At 41.5% G+C, this 17,410-nt stretch overlaps 1 protein-coding gene across 1 annotated transcript; it reads left to right on the top strand.

Moving 5' to 3' along the window:
• The first annotated feature begins 240 nt into the window (after positions 1–240).
• Positions 241–16,632, top strand: hhipl1 (HHIP-like 1). Its single transcript, XM_034111663.2, has 9 exons — positions 241–609; positions 6,919–7,565; positions 7,631–7,774; positions 7,994–8,322; positions 9,016–9,142; positions 12,066–12,211; positions 12,321–12,402; positions 15,452–15,534; positions 15,645–16,632. Exons 1-9 carry the CDS (start codon positions 319–321, stop codon positions 16,196–16,198), a joined length of 2,403 nt encoding a protein of 800 aa, XP_033967554.1. The 5' UTR covers positions 241–318; the 3' UTR covers positions 16,199–16,632.
• The last annotated feature ends 778 nt before the right edge of the window (positions 16,633–17,410 follow it).

The raw sequence follows: 17,410 nt of genomic DNA, 5'->3' as shown, positions 1-17,410 counted from the left end.
CTGTTATTAACTCTAACTATTGTTGATTTCATTACCATCATTTACTTGTGTTATTAACTATGTCTCAAAGACGGTTTTGGTTTTATTACATTTTACTTTGAAATGATTTTGATTGTGTAACTATTACTCTAAATTAATATTGGCGATATTAACTCTTGCTGGTATTCGTGTTGGTATTATTCGACTCTCTCTCTGCCCATTTGTCCCGGGACAGCACGAGTCACTGCGGGTCACGTTCCCCACGTCAGAGGACCATATAACGGGCAAAGTGCACACCGGAAGTCGCTTCATCTTGCAGAATCCTAACCGCAAGCCGTGATGAGGCAGTGTGTCCGGGTCCCGGGCGGGCTGGGGGTCCTGAGGGCCCTCACGGTGTGTGTCCTGGTGTTGTGTATCGCACCTGCAGCCCCTCATCCCCAGTGTCTGGACTTCAAGCCCCCCTTCAGACCGCTGCGCGAGCTCCAGTTCTGCGTCATGTACAAGGAGTTCGGCTGCTGCGACTATGAGAAGGACCAGCAGCTGAGGGCAAAGTACTACCGGATCATGGATAACTTTGATTATTATGGATATGCCAACTGCGCTGGGTTCGTGCTGGAGATGATCTGCCAGGTAGGGCAAAGGTCTCCGTCCAGACCCTCTCCATCACCGCCTGTAGTACGAGCCAAGAGCAACACACACATCATCACACACAGCAACACACACAGCAACACACACAGAACACTGACCCTCAGAGCTGTCACTGGGATAGGCTTTATGAATCATGAATGATTAAAACTACTTGAATTAGCATCAAACTATACTTAAAGTAGTGACTGTAAAAGTAGTCATTGTGCAGATTGGTCCATTTCAGAATAATATATATGATATGTTTTATAATGATTGATCATGAAAGTGTTCTCAAAGCTGGTGAAGGTGCAGCTAGTCTGAAGTACTTTGTAGACTGCAGGGTAGCTGGTGGATTTACTCCAGGTGGAACTAAAGTCTGATTCAACACTTAATTATATTTCACATCATTCATCCAGATCTGTGAAGTAACTAAAGGTATTAAATACATGTAGTGGAGTAAAAGTACACCATTTACATCTGAATTGTAGTGGAGTAGAAGTACAAAATAGCTGACATTGAAATACTTCATTAAAGTACTAGTCTCTCACAATTGTACTTCATTAAATCCACTTAGTTCCTTTCGATACTGCCATTAATAATACATAATGATATATTGGTTGATTTATATTATGTCTGCAAAGTAGCTAGTAACTGAAGGTGTTTAAAAAAATGTAGTGGAGTAAAAGTGTAAAGTAGCATAACATGATGAACATACTCAAAAGAAGTACAAGTACCTCAAAATTGTACTTAAGCTTGAGTAAATGAACCTCTCAGGGTTCGTACGGTCATTGAAAACCTGGAAAAGTCATGGAAATTCAAAATGCAAATTCCAGGCCCTGGAAAAGTTCTGGAAAACAATATTTTTCCCAAAGTTTTGGAAAAGTCATGGAAATGTAACTAAAGTTGTGTCAAATATAATTTACATTTTATCTAATCGCCGAAATAATCTGCGGTCGCGAGCTGCCATCATCAGCATGGTGTTATTTTTTTATATATGAAGCGCAAACTGTGTGCTCGAGTCTTCCTGCCTGTCGGGCCGGCTGAACTCTGCTGCTCCGGGATGAGGGTCAGCTACATTATCTACGGTGCGTTCCTTAACTGTGCGGAGTCACTGAGGCACAGACTGAGCCGCTGGTGAACAGCTGTTAGAACGGGCCGTTCAGGTGTTCAGAGCAGAGCGGCAGAGCGTGATGTGAACTGAAAATATTTTCTGTCGCAATATCATTTAAGGAATCGTTGAGCTAGCTAGCTAGTATACATTGTCACTATCTGCTAACGTTAGCTTTAGCCTTCGTTTTCTAATAGTTTTTTTCATAGGCGATAAACAGAGGTGGTATAAGTATAGATATTGTGCTAGAGTAAAAGTAGAAGTACACCTATCTTGTACTTTAGTAGAAGTACTCAGATCTTGTATTTGAGTAAAAGTAGAAGTACTCAGATCTTGTACTTAATAAAAGTAGAAGTACTCAGATCTTGTACTTGAGTAAAAGTACCAGAGGAATACTCTATCACAGTAAAAGTTGTTTAGAGTAGGTGAGGTCCTGATAATTTATTCCGGTAAATTACTCTGACCTACTAATTGACCTGACCGAAGTTATTGCGTCTATGTAAGTTTACTGCTTGGCTCAGATCCACCAACGTCAGCAAGATCTCACTTCTATTAACTCCCCGAAGAACCAGGTTCAATTAACTGCTGTTTCTATTCAGACAACTCTTTTTAATCTGTTTAAGCGATCCCGAAGGATTTTGATATCAGTAAATGAGGTGTGTTCCTACCTAAGTGTGTGTGGCAGGGTGCAGTCTTACCTTTGAAGCAGGAGAGGAGAGCACAGATTTTCTTTTAGTTGTCCCAGTCCAAAAGGTGAGATCAGTTTATTTGAAGAAAAATAGGTCCAAACTAATACAGGGTTTTTACCTTTTAACACATTATAATCATACGAAACATATCATGCTGGGGTTATATTTTTATCTAAAACCTTAATTCATATTTCTCCCATTTAACTAGAATTATTAGTCGTAAGGTCCTGTACGTAATAATCACGCATTCCAGGTAGGTCTAACTAAAAGTATTAGTCCTAAAGTCCTGTACGTAATAATTACGCATTCCAGGTAGGTCTAACTAGAGTTATTAGTCCTAAGGTCCTGTACGTAATAATCACGCATTCCAGGTAGAGTCTAACTACTAGTTATAAGATCCTGTACGTAATAATTACGCATTCCAGGCAAGGTCTAACTAGCATAATTAAATCTAAGATCCCATCAAATCATTCCACTCAGCATCCAAAGAAATTCACTCAGCATCTCAACCAAAACATTCAAGAGATATTTACCAAGTTTGAGAGAACCTTACCGAGAGCTATTAACCCAGCTCTGAGGGCCAGAGCCTACCGGGAGAGAGTATACCAGGGGTTTCCCCCTCTCTCTCGCACTCTCTCAAAAAACCAGTCTCTTTATGTTCAAAAAACCAGATCGAAACCCCAAAAAAACACCTCCTCTATTCCCAACCAACATCTTCTATTGGCTATGGCATAAGACACACCTTCCCATATTTGTGTAAAAAAAAGGACATGACCCGACATATTTTATGGCTATGACATAACCACCTTTTTGAGGCCTCAATGTGTTTCTCCTTAAGTCAGGAGCCCCCCTCCCTGCTGTGAGAGGAGAGGAAAGAACCTGCCTACTCTCTTATCAGAGAGTAGGCATAAATCATTATAGGTCTTACACTCAACTTAACAAACCACTTTGTTTTGTTTATGCTGTAAATATAGAAAAACCTAAAATATGAAGCATTTTCATTGTGGGTTATACAGGAATATAATTGATTATATTTAATTATAACTAACTTTCGTTTTAAGTATTCAACATACTATGAAGATCTCAACACCCTCTTTTTAAAACGCAAAGTTATCAAACAGCAACAACTAAAATTGTAAGCATACATACATATTCAAAAACCATCAAGAAGCATTCTCATTATGGGTTCATACAAGAATATGATTGATCATATATGATTTATAATTCACTTTCATTTTAAGTATTCACTTCATACTATGAAGCTCTCAACAAAGTCCTGCATTCAAAATGTTCCTCAAGTAAAAGTAGAAAAGTATTATCATCAAAATATAGTGAAAGTAGTGACAGTAAAAGTAGTCACTGTGCAGATTGGTCCATTTCAGAATAATATATACGATATGTTTTATAAAGATTGATCATAAAGTGTTCTCAAAGCTGGTGAAGGTGCAGCTAGTCTGAATGGCTTTGTAGACTGCAGGGTAGCTGGTGGATTTACTCCAGGTGGAACTAAAGTCTGATTCAACACTTGGTTAGATTTCACATCATTCATCCACATCTGTGAAGTAACTAAAGGGATTAAATACATGTAGTGGAGGAAAAGTACACCATTTACATCTGAATTGTAGTGGAGTAGAATTACAAAATAGCTGACATTGAAATACTTCATTAAGTTAGTCTCTCACAATTGTACCCACGTATAGTACTTGTTGAGTTTATGAACTTAGTTACTTTACACCAGTGGCTATACAGATAGAAAGACTAAGCCTTGCACAGAGGCATGAAAATACATTTTCAAAATGCTCAACAGTGCTGCCAAAATTATAAACTGACTGCTACACAATTAAAATAAATGCTTTTATATATTTCTATTAGATGTGACTCTTTAACGTTTCTGTTATTATTAACACTGCTGCTTTAGTTGTTTAGTCTGACTGCTAAAATCCTGTTATTCCTCATTTTAAAGCCGATATTCCGTGGGGTCGGGGGCTCGGGTCCTTGTCACCTTTTCCATACCTGATGACTTTGCCTCCCTGACTACAGTTGCTTCAGCGTGTAGAAGCTAGTAAGCCTACTATTGGATTTGTTTTAGATAGGCACAACATGTTTCATATGCAGAGACCTTATGTTCCTGTTCCATGTTAAAATAAACCATTTTCAGTGGTCATTTTTTTTTGGTCATTGAAAATGAGGTAAAGGTCATGGAGAAGTCATGGAAAATCATTGGTGAAAAAGTGTATGAACCCTGACCTCTGTACATTCCACCACTGACTAAATGCTTTATGAAACAGAACGTATTAAAACTATACCAAGGAACTTGCTGGTGGTAAAACCATCCAGGATCCACAGACCATAAAACATGTTATTATTTGTATAACATATTTGAATGTGTTTCCTGTGAATCCTGGATGCTTTTACCACTGGAAACATGATGTATGAAATCATGTATTGCTCTTTCTTATGCTGCAGTTGACATGCAAACTATAACCCTGTTATATGGTATATTGGAAGTTAGTGTATTTCAGTTTCTGGTTCATGGATTGCTGGTCAGAAAAAGGGTTCAAATTATTCTTGGACGAAGTTCTTCCACTTTGTCCATAATCATTGATGTAATGTTTGATTGCTTTTATCAAGTGCCAGCTTCTTGAAAGGTATTTGAGCAATGAATTGTAGGGACTATAAGGTGTTCTGAAGAGGGAGGGGAGTAGAGAAAATGGGTCCCCACTTTCGGGACCAAAGTCTCTTTCATCCGCCTGCATCCCACACCGAGTCTTAAAGCTGTCATAACACTAAAGTAGGATTTATGAAACAGTTTAATCTTACAATAAATGTACAACATATGAAGGCTTCCTCTATTTGAAGTTCCCCGATGATCAGCAGTCACACAGAGGAGATGTCGAGAGGAAAGGCTTGGACGCTCTGAAACCGCTGATTGAGCAACTTATTATGAGGCAGGTGTACCACTTATCTTATCATATGATATCATATACAATTAGTATTCCAGGCATCTCCTAATCTCACAACAGTCCGCCCCATGGGCTCCACCCTCTGTAGCCAACTTTAGAATGTGCATTTTAATGTAGGCTACTTTTCTGAAAATTAAGAACGTTTTATTTACCCATGGGTATTTCTTTAACATGCTTGGGGGGAAGACCAAGATTTGCTCAACATTTCCTAATGTTTTGTGTGCACTTGTCTTGGAACACAAAAAGGGCCCTTCCCCTTAAAGGAGTTTGACATTTTTCAGAAATATGCCTTATTTACTAGTGATCTGAAGGATGAAACAACCAATTACATTATGTATCCTTTTAAATTAGGAGGCTTATTTAAAATGAACTATTATGTTTCCCATCTAAAAAAAACAAAACCGTCTCTTTGAGTCTGACAAACACCATTGCTTTCTGCAACTTCTACTCATGACATACATGCATGCATACGCGTGCACTTCCTGTGTGTCCAGCTCATACAGTGTGCCATAAGTTAGTTGACAGTTATCTATCATATATTATTTTATATAATTGTACATGTTTCCTATGGCTTCTATCAACTCAAGAACCCATTCACACACATGCACACACTCAGTGCCAAACTGTTCGTTCTGAGATCTAATGCCCATTTCCATTCTCACCAGGGGCTCAGCCTACAGGAGCAATCCGAGGGTTCACAAAGATACATGTACACGTGCCTCTACCTCTTCAGTCCAATGCAAATGTGTACTGGCCAAAGAACGAATCCTTTCATTTGCCTACGAAGATGTTTTATTCTAACAATTGATCAAAAGTCTCGTGTTGAATCTCGGTGTTGAACCCGATATTATAATGCCAGGTCAAACTAACACTCAGCTGATGTTTTGTTTTAATGCCCATGTCTAGTTTGCTCTCACTACTATCACCAACCATGTGTCAGCAGCCCTAACCCTAACCCACTGTTAACTACCTGCCTACAGCAACCAGCAAAGACAAAGAAAGAGACAAGCTGGTGAGCAGAGTGTGTATGAGGAGGTAATGAAGAACAAAACACAGCAAATAACTGTTTCATATGGAACGATTCCAAACAGACCTCTCCACCCTGCCGCTCTGACCGGATGAGTCTCACTCTCAGCTAAATGAGTTGTTTGAGAGTTTGGTAACCCACTCCCACGTCCTGGTACTTGGCTTTTAACTACACTTAACGAGGGCAGACCCGCCATGCAAATGTGCAGACAAGTGAAGGTGAGACTGGGGAGGGTGTAGGGCCCGGATTGGAATTGGGCCTTACACCCACCAGGTGGCAGAGACATGACTTCAAGTGAAATGTACTGGATGTGAAACGAGGTAACTGTGTTCTACCAAGTTCACAACTTCAACTTAAAATGTGTAGTGATAAAATATGTTGTCAGTGTTTATTTTGCAACCTTGCTATTGCAGGTTTAAGGACTACATACGGTGTGGCAGGTTTAACTCTAGATCAGAGGTTGTGCTTTACTCTGCCTCTTCATTGTCTCTTCGTCATCCCTCATCTCTCTTCCTTTCTGCGCAGGAATGCTCTCCATTTGCAGCTCATCTATTTGATGCTGAAGACCCCACCACCCCGGTAAGGACCATCCCTGGCCTCTGTCCTGACTACTGCTCACAATTTTGGAATAAGTGCAGGTCCACCATCCCTCTCCTGTCTGACGACCCACACATAGCTGAAGTCAAAGAAGACCGGACCCGTCTCTGCCGGTATCTGGAGCTGGACGACGCAGACTACTGCTACCCTCACCTCCTCAGCGACCAGAAGCTCACCCTGAACCTGGGCCGGGTCCAGTCAGACGTGGACGGGTGTCTGCAGCTGTGCCTGGAAGAAGTCGCGAATGGGCTGAGGAACCCGCTAGCGATGGTGCACGCCAACGATGGCACACACCGGTTCTTCGTGGCGGAGCAGGTGGGCTTGGTGTGGACCTACCTTCCTGACCGATCCAAACTGGAGAAACCATTTTTGAACATTACCAAGGTAGTGTTAACGTCCTCATGGGAAGGAGACGAGAGGGGCTTTCTGGGTCTTACCTTCCACCCCAAGCACAAGTACAATAGGAAGCTTTATGTGTACTACTCAGTGGAGGTGGGTTTTGATGAGAGGATCAGGATCAGTGAGTTTCAAGTGTCAGCCCATGACATGAATGTGGTGGATCATGCCTCTGAGCGGTAGGTAGGGACCAACACATGTCCTACACTTGGTCTATTCTTGTCTGATATCCACTTCCTTCCAGGGTTATTCTAGAGATCGACGAACCAGCATCCAACCACAATGGAGGGCAACTACTCTTTGCAGATGATGGCTACTTGTACATTTTCACAGGCGATGGGGGAATGGCAGGAGATCCATTTGGGAAATATGGGAATGCCCAGAACAAGTAAGAATTACACAATGACGCAAACTGAAACCCTCAAATGATCTTAAGTAACAATGAATGAACCACATTTCAGAAAACTTAGTAAAGACTCTTGCTCCTGATGTCAAGATCTGATTTTATTCATCATTTATAATGTTTGTGTACTGTAGACTTATGAAGAGTAAATGCGCATTTCTCTGCATTTGGGATAAAATATGACTTTTTCCATATCTATTTTAGGTCGGCTCTATTGGGTAAAGTTCTCCGGATCGATGTGGATAACAATAGCAGAGGTCCATTGTACAGAATTCCTCCAGATAACCCCTTTGTACAAAATTGGGGGGCACGACCAGAGGTTTATGCTTACGGTGTGCGTAATATGTGGAGGTGTTCCGTGGACCGGGGGGACCCTCGGACCAAAGAGGGCAAAGGACGTATCTTCTGCGGGGATGTGGGCCAGAACAAGTTTGAAGAGATAGACATCATCGAGAAAGGTCGAAATTTCGGATGGAGAGCCAAAGAGGGCTTCTCCTGCTACGATAAGAAGCTGTGTGCCAACAGCTCGCTAGGTAGGCCGGCTCCGGTCAGTCCAATGGATTGGAAACATATTATTATTCAAACAGTGGTCATGAACTCATCATTAGAACTTATCCAACTCGAACGGGTGTCAGAGGGACTTTGTGAAAGCACCAATTGACCATCATCTACCATAGGAAACCTCTTTTATTAAAACATCAATCAGTTTAACCTATGACGTGATTTATTTGCCATATTCTAGATTTGATTACCACTAGATTCAAGATTTATAGATTCAAAGATTCAAAGGCTTTATTGTCATATGCTCTGTAGCTACAGTGTAGTTTGGGCAATGAAAGTCTTAAGTCCCAGGCTCCTCAAACAATGCAACATAATATATAGGTATAAGACGTTAAACCATAAAACAAATTTCAAAAACATAAAAAATCGAGTAACTAGTAACTTCTACTCTACTTTAATAGTTAGAACTGCATTGTTCTTCTTCTTGATATTTACTATACTACTGTAATCATGGTAATTTAGTGTCATGACTGTTCATTTCCAATACTACTTGGACACTGAATATCTACAATCGAAAAGGCTGATCAATTATTTTAATAAACACACATATTCATATGTATTACTGCTGATAATACAACATGAGGAATTGGCTTCACTGTAAAGAGAAATGGCTAGCACAGACAAAGGAGAAACTCAGTAAAATGTAATTGTGGGTTTCTTCTCAGATGATGTCCTCCCTATTTATGCGTACCCTCACACGATGGGCAAGTCGGTGACTGGGGGCTATGTTTACCGAGGCTGTGAATACCCTAACATGAACGGCATGTACATATTTGGAGACTTCATGAGCGGGTAAGCTTTATGTGATCAAATGCATTTAAAATAGGACTGAAGCACTCTTTAATGCACCAGTAACTCTTAAAATGAAAGAGGGAGTTTAGTTTCGGATCAAATGTACACCCTCTGGAGTCGGTGGACGCGCCGGCGCGTCCAGGTGCGCATAATTGTACTTAATTAATCATATATTTTCGATTATAAGGAGTAGAAATATGATTCAGATATCCGCGGAATCGCTGGAAGAGTAGCTTTCCAGCGGTATCTCCTGTGAGACTGTAATCAGGGCACAGCACCCAATATGGCCGCTCAAAGCAGCTTGACTTTACACTGTGTGGGATTGGTGGATTTGTGTGTCCGTCAAGGAAATTTCGGCCGGCAGCCATCATGGTCTGAAATGACCAATGGACGTCTGTACACACGGAGACCGACTCTGTCGTCCGGTGATCTAACCGCCTTCTGGAAAAGCTTCACAAGTACGTCGGTACGCAAATGCGCTTTGTGACACAAGTGACGGTACGCATTTCAGATTACGCACATAACCTGCGTACCAGTTATGTGCACCCCTGTGCCAGAGCCATATTATTACTATTATATGGCTCTGCCCTGTACTACAGTAAGAGTATTCTGCGTCGGGACTTCCTGCAACAACACCACGCCGTTATCAAAGATGTTCTATTGAGAAGACGATCACTACGTGACAAAAGTTTTCAAAACCGTGGCTACTGAAATCAATCTTACTAACTGCCGTCTGTGCAATTTACTCCGCGAGTTGGCAGACGTTATTTTGCTTACTTTAACATCATTTGTCATGGTGGGGCTAAGCCATTTCTTGGTATGGGTGTAGCCCAGAGTCCTGCACGGGTCTGATTTTCAAGACCCGCTCCCGCCCCGCACCCGCAACGTGCAATACCGAACCCGCCCCGCTACCCGCACATATTGCCAATTAGTTCCGCAACCCGACCCGACCCGACCCGTCGGCACAAGATCCGCGACCCGACCCGAACCCGCATAGCCTATATATGAGCAGTGAAAACGTGCAATTATTAACACACGCAGTTGCATATTTGTCTCAAAAAGCGTGGGATGTTGGTTATTTTCTCCATCTAGGAACCAAAAGCCTCCAGACGCTGGGTTTCGCTCTTGAGGAAGTGTTATTGAAAATGCTGTATTCTCCGCTAGAGCTTCACCTCAGCCATTTCGAATGTGGCGCGCTCAGCAGCAGATTGATGCGCTGCAGAGGTTATGATTATGCGCGGTCCCGCGGGGGAGAGGTCTGAGGATTTAAACATTAAACTAAATTATCATTATTTCAATATATTTATTATGCAACACCCGCGACCCGACCCGCATCATCTTTGTTTTACCCAGAACCGAACCCGGAAAAAAGCGTTTGGAAAAATACCACCCGCGAATCACCTTTTTTGCGGGTCACCCGTCGGGTACCCGACCCGATGCAGGACTCTGGTGTAGCCTACCCCAGCCATACCCTGGCGCTGCCACTGGTGGCACGTATGGGGCGGGCCATTCTGCACATGTGTTAAATGCGTTAAATATTTTAACGCAATTAATTCAAAAAATTAATTACCGCCATTAACGCGATAATTTTGACAGCACTAATTTGTACACATCACATGAACCTTGGTATGTAATATGAAGTCATTATTCAGTCCTAATGTATCTCAGTCCCTGCTGTGGTGAAAGTAGAGTGATAAACACTTGTTTTACTCAAAATTCGAATTTAATTTTTTTAATTTTAGACATGAATTACACATTTATATACAGTGTAATTCAAATATTTCACTGCTTTTGTGATCCTAGGACTTTGGTAACCACATCTAAAACACCAAAACAATTCGATCACATGAGTACATTTGTGTTTTCACAAGAGATTTGAAGATTTTCTGAAAATCGGATTTGTCAAATGTTAAGCTTTTGAGCTACTTATCTCATCAAACAGTGCTCTAAGGTGAGTAATATGCATATATAGCAATACCAGAGATTGTCCTGAACATTTTGATATGTAACACATGGGGTGCCATGTTAGAAGCAATACATTTAAATGGTGATTTAAGAAAACATCGAGAAAATACCCTTCGACTCGAGAGGGTTAAAGGGCCTTCAACATACAGTATGGTACTCAGTTATTGAGGTTCCTTCATGTCTTAGATATGTGTCCTTGATGGTTTTGCAAATGGAGCTACTGTGATGCAAGAATATATTCAAACTTGATCTTATGTTTTATTGTATCGTAAAAATCAAGTTCATGCTTTGGAAAATGATACACGTAAACACAGAGGTGTAAAGTTACTAAGTACATTTACTCAAGTGCTGTACTTAAGTACCATTTTGAGAGATTTGTACTTTACTTGAGTATTTAAATGTTTTGCTATTTTGTACTTCTACTCCACTACAATTCAGATGTAAATGGTGTACTTTTACTCCACTACATGTATTTACTACCTTTAGTTACTTTACAGATGTGGATGAATGATGTGAAATCTAACCAAGTGTTGAATCAGACTTTAGTTCCACCTGGAGTGAATCCACCAGCTACCCTGCAGTCTACAAAGTACTTCAGACTAGCTGCACCTTCACCAGCTTTGAGAACACTTTCATGATCAATCATTATAAAACATATCATATATTATTCTGAAATGGACCAATCTGCACAACGACTACTTTTACTGTCTTTACTTTCACTATATTCTGATAATACTTTTCTAATTTTACTTGAGGAACATTTTGAATGCAGGACTTTTACTTGTAACAGAGTATTCCTACACTCTGGTACTTCTACTTTTACTCAAGTGCAAGATCTGAGTACTTCTTCCACATCTGTGTACACATAGAAGTAGAAGTTGGTGTTACTTGGTACATGAGCAAAAGCTCTCCCAACGCTCCATCAGAAGGTTTCACACACTCTTGCTTTCCTCCCCAGACGTTTGATGAGTCTGCAGGAAGACAGAAACACAGGGACATGGAAGTACAATGAGGTCTGTATGGGGAAGGGCATGACCTGTGCCTTCCCTGGACTCATCAACAACTACCACCAGTACATCATCTCCTTCGCAGAGGATGAAGCTGGTAACGCATGAACACACACACATCCTCAAACTCACACTAGCTGTCATTTGGAGATGTCTTTACCTGTGGAATATGCTTTGATGTAATAGTGTGTTGATCTTTCTTTCAGGCGAGCTTTACTTCATGTCCACTGGAGTACCGAGCGCGACATCACCTTCAGGAGTCGTCTATAAAGTGGTGGACCCCTCAAGGTGTGTACCACACACACTGTGTATAATGTACTGCTACTGTGCTGCAGTAAGATATCCCTGCCCTCTGTTAGACCCACTATGATGAAGTGTAATAAACATGTTATGGTATATTAAAATATACACATTCCAAAGAACCACCACCCAATCCGTCAGTCAGACAATGTGATCCAACAGACGAGTGACTCGTAAGGTTCAGTCCATTGACACGGGGGGTATGGAATAGTCCAAGCTGGGGCAGAAACAGGGTTTTCATACAGTGCTTAACATAATCATTACTTTTCTTCTTTCGCACTAGATTACCATGATTACAGTAAACACGTGTGTCATGTGCAATAACTGCTCAATGTGCAGGGTATGGACAGTCCTAATACTGTTTCTGTGGAATGGATATGTAAGACACACATCTGTTCACAATTAGGAACACAGGCATGTCATTCTTCTCTGTCGGCCCGAGGGATGTGCAGTACTGAGATCAAACTGGGCCTGGACCTAAGATTAGATCTGTGCTTTCTCAGGGTCTCGGTGCTGCTGAATGAGGAGGTTATACTCCCTGTCTCTTGTGGTAGAGATGGGGAAATGAAAGCAGTGCTGGCTGAAATGTGAAAGCAGTAGAGTGGTGAAGGACTGAGTCCTAAAACCTGGGAAAGAGTTAGCATTGTACAGCTCCCTTGTCTTGAAGACGTTTTTTAACATGTTTTTGATTTATTACCTTTTTGTTCTACGACAAGAATTTCAGCCTGGTGAATGTCAGAAACGTCTATGTGTCTTAAAAGCAGCAGTTGATAACAAGCGTCTAAATGAGACCACCACTAAAAGTCATCACGCCGAACATTAGCCGCCGTTAGCGTAGCCGTGCTATGCGACCGTGAATGTGTTTATTTAACCCTCTGGAGTCTAACGGTACGTCCACACAGCAGCTGGGCGTGTCTGACAGCTTGGGGATTTTTTGCGAGCAATGCGACCAACAACCAATCACATGAATCTCCCGCCCCCGACATACAAAGCAAAAAACCCCGGGGATTTTATGCGAGCAATATATATATATATAAAAAATCCCCAAACAGGCGAAAGCTTACCAGTTTCACCCACTGTCTCTGCCCCCTCCCTCCATGCCTGGTTCCTCCGGTTTGTATCCCGTTAATAGTTCTGGTCGAAAAGAACCGGGTGATTTGCTACCGTGATTTCTCGTTTGGTTCTCCCTGCTTACACGCGGTTTGATTGGCTAGCGCTTCTACTGTCAGATTTGCATAAACGTGTTTGATTGGCTGACGCTTCCAGCTCAGCTTCAAAAGTTGAACATTGCTCAACTTTTGAATCCTGGAAATCTTCGCTTCGCTCCCCCACAATGCAGTTCGGCGAAAAGCGAGCCAAAGTGACGTCATCCCCATTCAAAGTCAATGGGCGGAGAAGTGTTGGAAGCGGTGGAAGATTCGTCTAAAGCTGCTGTGTGGACGTACCGTAAGGGTATTTTCTCGATTTTTAGATGTTTTCTTAAATCCCCTTTTAAAATGTATTTCTTCTCACATGGCACCCCATGTGTTAAATATCAAAATGTTCAGGACAATCTCTGGTATTGCTATATATGCAAATTGCTCACCTTGGAGCACTGTTTGATGCGATAAGTAGCTCAAAAGCTTAAAATGTTACATCCGATTTTCGGAAAATCTTCAAAACTCTTGTGAAAACACAAATGTACTCATGTGATCGAATTGTTTTGGTGTTTTAGATTTGGTTAACAAAGTCCTAGGATCACAAAAGCAGTGAAATATTTGAATTACACTGTATATAAATGTGTTATTCATGTCGAAAATTAAAAAAATTAAGTTCGAATTTTGAGTAAAATAGGTGTTTATCACTCTACTTTCACCACAGCAGGGACTGAGATACATCAGGACTGAATAAGGACTTCGTATTACATACCAAGGTTCATGTGAGGTGTAAAACTACAAATTGAGCATTCAACCTTTGTAGGTGGGGTGTACAAGTGCTATACGAGACCTCCACGAGACCTCCTTGCTGGCTGGGTTGAAGGTGGTGGCTGTGGTGGAGCCTTTGTGCTGAGGTGTATCTTGACCTGGTGGCAGCCGCAGATGGAGGTGGAGGCTGCTGGTCCTTGGTGGTGATGGCTCTGGTGAAGGCCCTTGAGCCACAGTAGATCTTGACCTGGGGGCCGGCACAGATGGATGTTGTGGCTGCTGGATAAACGCTGCCTGTGGGCCACTAGGCCCAGACAGCTGTGAAACATCTCTGTAAAACAAATACAAATGTAGGACAATAATTACTAATTTCAAGTAAAATGTTGCTCAAGCACAAATAACAATGCACACATAAAAGAAAGTTTGAGAGGTTGGAGAAGGAGTCTCTCTCGATCTCTCTCTCGCTCACTCACACACACACACACACACACACACACACACACACACACACGTTACATTCAGTATAAAATCACAGACACACATATACATAGGCTACATCTAATTACAAAGTCTCATCTGTACAGGACGGTAAAAATAATAACAGGCACACATATAAATAAATCTATGACAAAGTCTCATCTGTATGATAAAATAATCGATGGCAAAAACATGTCACTGTAAATGTCTCCGTTGTGGGACGAATAATTTAATCATCTACACATGTAATCTCACTTTACACACCAAAATAACGTTAACACAGAGTAAACGTTTGCTAATGTAGTCTATTTTGTCCCAAGAAAAAGTTCATGACTATCGATAAAAAATATATATCAATAAACCTATTGTTCATTTTCGCGGTATTCCCCACACATTGCCAGTACACCATTACTGTAATATTTACACTTACCCATGTCCAAAGGGATCCTTGTTGTTGTCTTTGTATTCTTGTCCACCGACTCCAGAGGGTTAAAGACTATTGTTAGCTTTTGACTTTTGGCTTTCAAATTAAGAAACATTTTTAACATTCATAATTTATCCTGCTGAAGAAACGTGAACGTATCATAAACGTTTGTAAGCCAAAGATCTTATTTTCATAATACAAACATTATCCGCTGTTTTTGCTTGTTTTTCAGACGCGCTCCACCGAGACAATGCCACTATGACCCTCTTCCTGTCAGAGTGAAAAGTAACCTCATCAAGTTTGTTCCTCAGGAAAGTGAGTCCACAGCCAAACACTACTGAATTATTCCAAACCAATTCATTCTGTGACATGAATCTGATTTTATTCATATTTGCTCTCATGTTTTTTTCATCATTCTCCATTAGCATTAACTGGTCTTGAACAACCTCACAAAGCCAAGCCTGAGCCACAGCCCACAGATTCCTCCGACTGGCTCCAAGAGCTCGTCGACCGTCTGGGACTGCCGGATGGTGCTACCCCCCCTTTGCCAACCACAACCACCAAACCCCCCAGGCGGAAAGGCAGACGCAGAAAAGGTCAAACCGGAACGGAGAGTGTCCGCGAGCTCCAGAATGGAATGGTGAGGCTGGTTGGGGGCGAAAGAGGCCAGAGCGACCGTGGGAGGGTGGAGCTCTACGTAAACGGGGAGTGGGGCACCGTGTGCGATGACCTGTGGAACATCAATAACGCTGAAGTGGTGTGCCGCCAACTGGGCTTCACGCGGGCTCTGAAGGCGGCCAAGAACTCAGAGTTCGGGGAAGGGAAGGATCTGCGGATTCTTCTGGATGACGTTCAGTGTGACGGGACAGAGTCCAGTCTGCTGGACTGCCAACACACCGGGGTGGGGACCAATAACTGTGCCCACTATGAAGACGCAGGGGTGATCTGTGGCACCTCGGGCCACATTATAGAAGTCTAAATGTTTGACTGCTATGAAATCCGAGCAACCATCATTAAACCTGTTGTTTTAATAATCCATCCTAAATGTAATTCAATCAGGAGATCTTTTTTTAAAAGACATTTGCATTCTGTGCACAAGATGATAGAAATATGAATGGTATTTGGAGACGAGACCCCATTGTGATCAATCAGATATCATAAGGAGGAGGTCCTGCTGTCAGTAGATTAGGAACTCCCCACCTGTGGTCCTGACACTGGTGTTGATGTGATGAAGATCAGGGTATGATAAAGAACTGACTGGAGCTGAATGTGTGGGTTAATTGGCTGTTGGATAGCATTGAAAAATGTAGTTGGTAACTAAAAAAGTGAATGCCAATAATTATTCCGATGAAAAAGCACACAAAAAATAACCACTTAACTTTGTGCCATGTTATTTTCTGCAGCTATAATGGAGATTATGAGCCAACATGTGCCTTATCTTGATGTCAGTCCAACACATTAGAAAGGGAAAGGGGGGACATTGTGTAGATTATACTGCAACCACAATACATTGTGCTCTGAGTAAGGGGCATGGCACGTATTGTTCCCAGAACCCCAGAGGCAGGAAGTGATGTAGGTTTAGGGACAAGGCAGATCATCAAAGCATTCCAGAGGTTATTTATGAGGTAACCGAACACTTTGCAGGGGTGGGCTTTCCCTTTTGTTTGTACCTGCCAGTAGTGGTATCCATTCTTTTCTAAATGTTTATATAGTAGTTTATTTGTAATTGTCCATGACAGTGTTGAATGTTTCATCTAAACATGTGTGGCATCATCTCAGTGATTTGTTACGAAACATATTTGACAGTTAGTCTGAATGTCATATTTCCCAGTAAATTCCCACTGAATGAATGTATGGGTATGTTATGTCAATTTAGTATATGATAACTATACCTGGACCACATGTGTGTTAATCTCTCATATGTTTGCATTATCATTTGTGTCACTTGTATTGTCTATGTTGTAATTTTATTGTGTTGTTAATGCTGTACACATGACATCTATTGTACGTCACTCTCTCCGGCTCTTATAACATTTGCATCTGTTAATTGTGGGGTTTCTTTGGGAGTTCTTGCTGCTGTACAGTCTGTGAAGCCCACTGAGACACTTTTGGAATTTTTGATATTAAGCCATATTAATAAAAATTGATTGATTGTTCGAAATGAAGTTTGAGGAAGAGTTTATCCAATTAT

The sequence above is a fragment of the Pseudochaenichthys georgianus genome, chromosome 22, assembly GCF_902827115.2.
Source record: "Pseudochaenichthys georgianus chromosome 22, fPseGeo1.2, whole genome shotgun sequence".
NCBI classification, from domain to species: domain Eukaryota; kingdom Metazoa; phylum Chordata; class Actinopteri; order Perciformes; family Channichthyidae; genus Pseudochaenichthys; species Pseudochaenichthys georgianus.
Note: the sequence above shows the minus strand (reverse complement) of the source record. Positions and strands in the feature narration are given on the sequence as shown.

Bases quoted from the DNA above. Each gene is read 5' to 3' on its own strand.
- hhipl1 (XM_034111663.2), top strand. From the start codon at position 319: ATGAGGCAGTGTGTCCGGGTCCCGGGCGGGCTGGGGGTCCTGAGGGCC. The intron at 12,403-15,451 runs GTGTGTACCACA...CTTGTTTTTCAG, and splicing joins AAAGTGGTGGACCCCTCAAG to ACGCGCTCCACCGAGACAAT. The intron at 15,535-15,644 runs GTGAGTCCACAG...ATTCTCCATTAG, and splicing joins CAAGTTTGTTCCTCAGGAAA to CATTAACTGGTCTTGAACAA.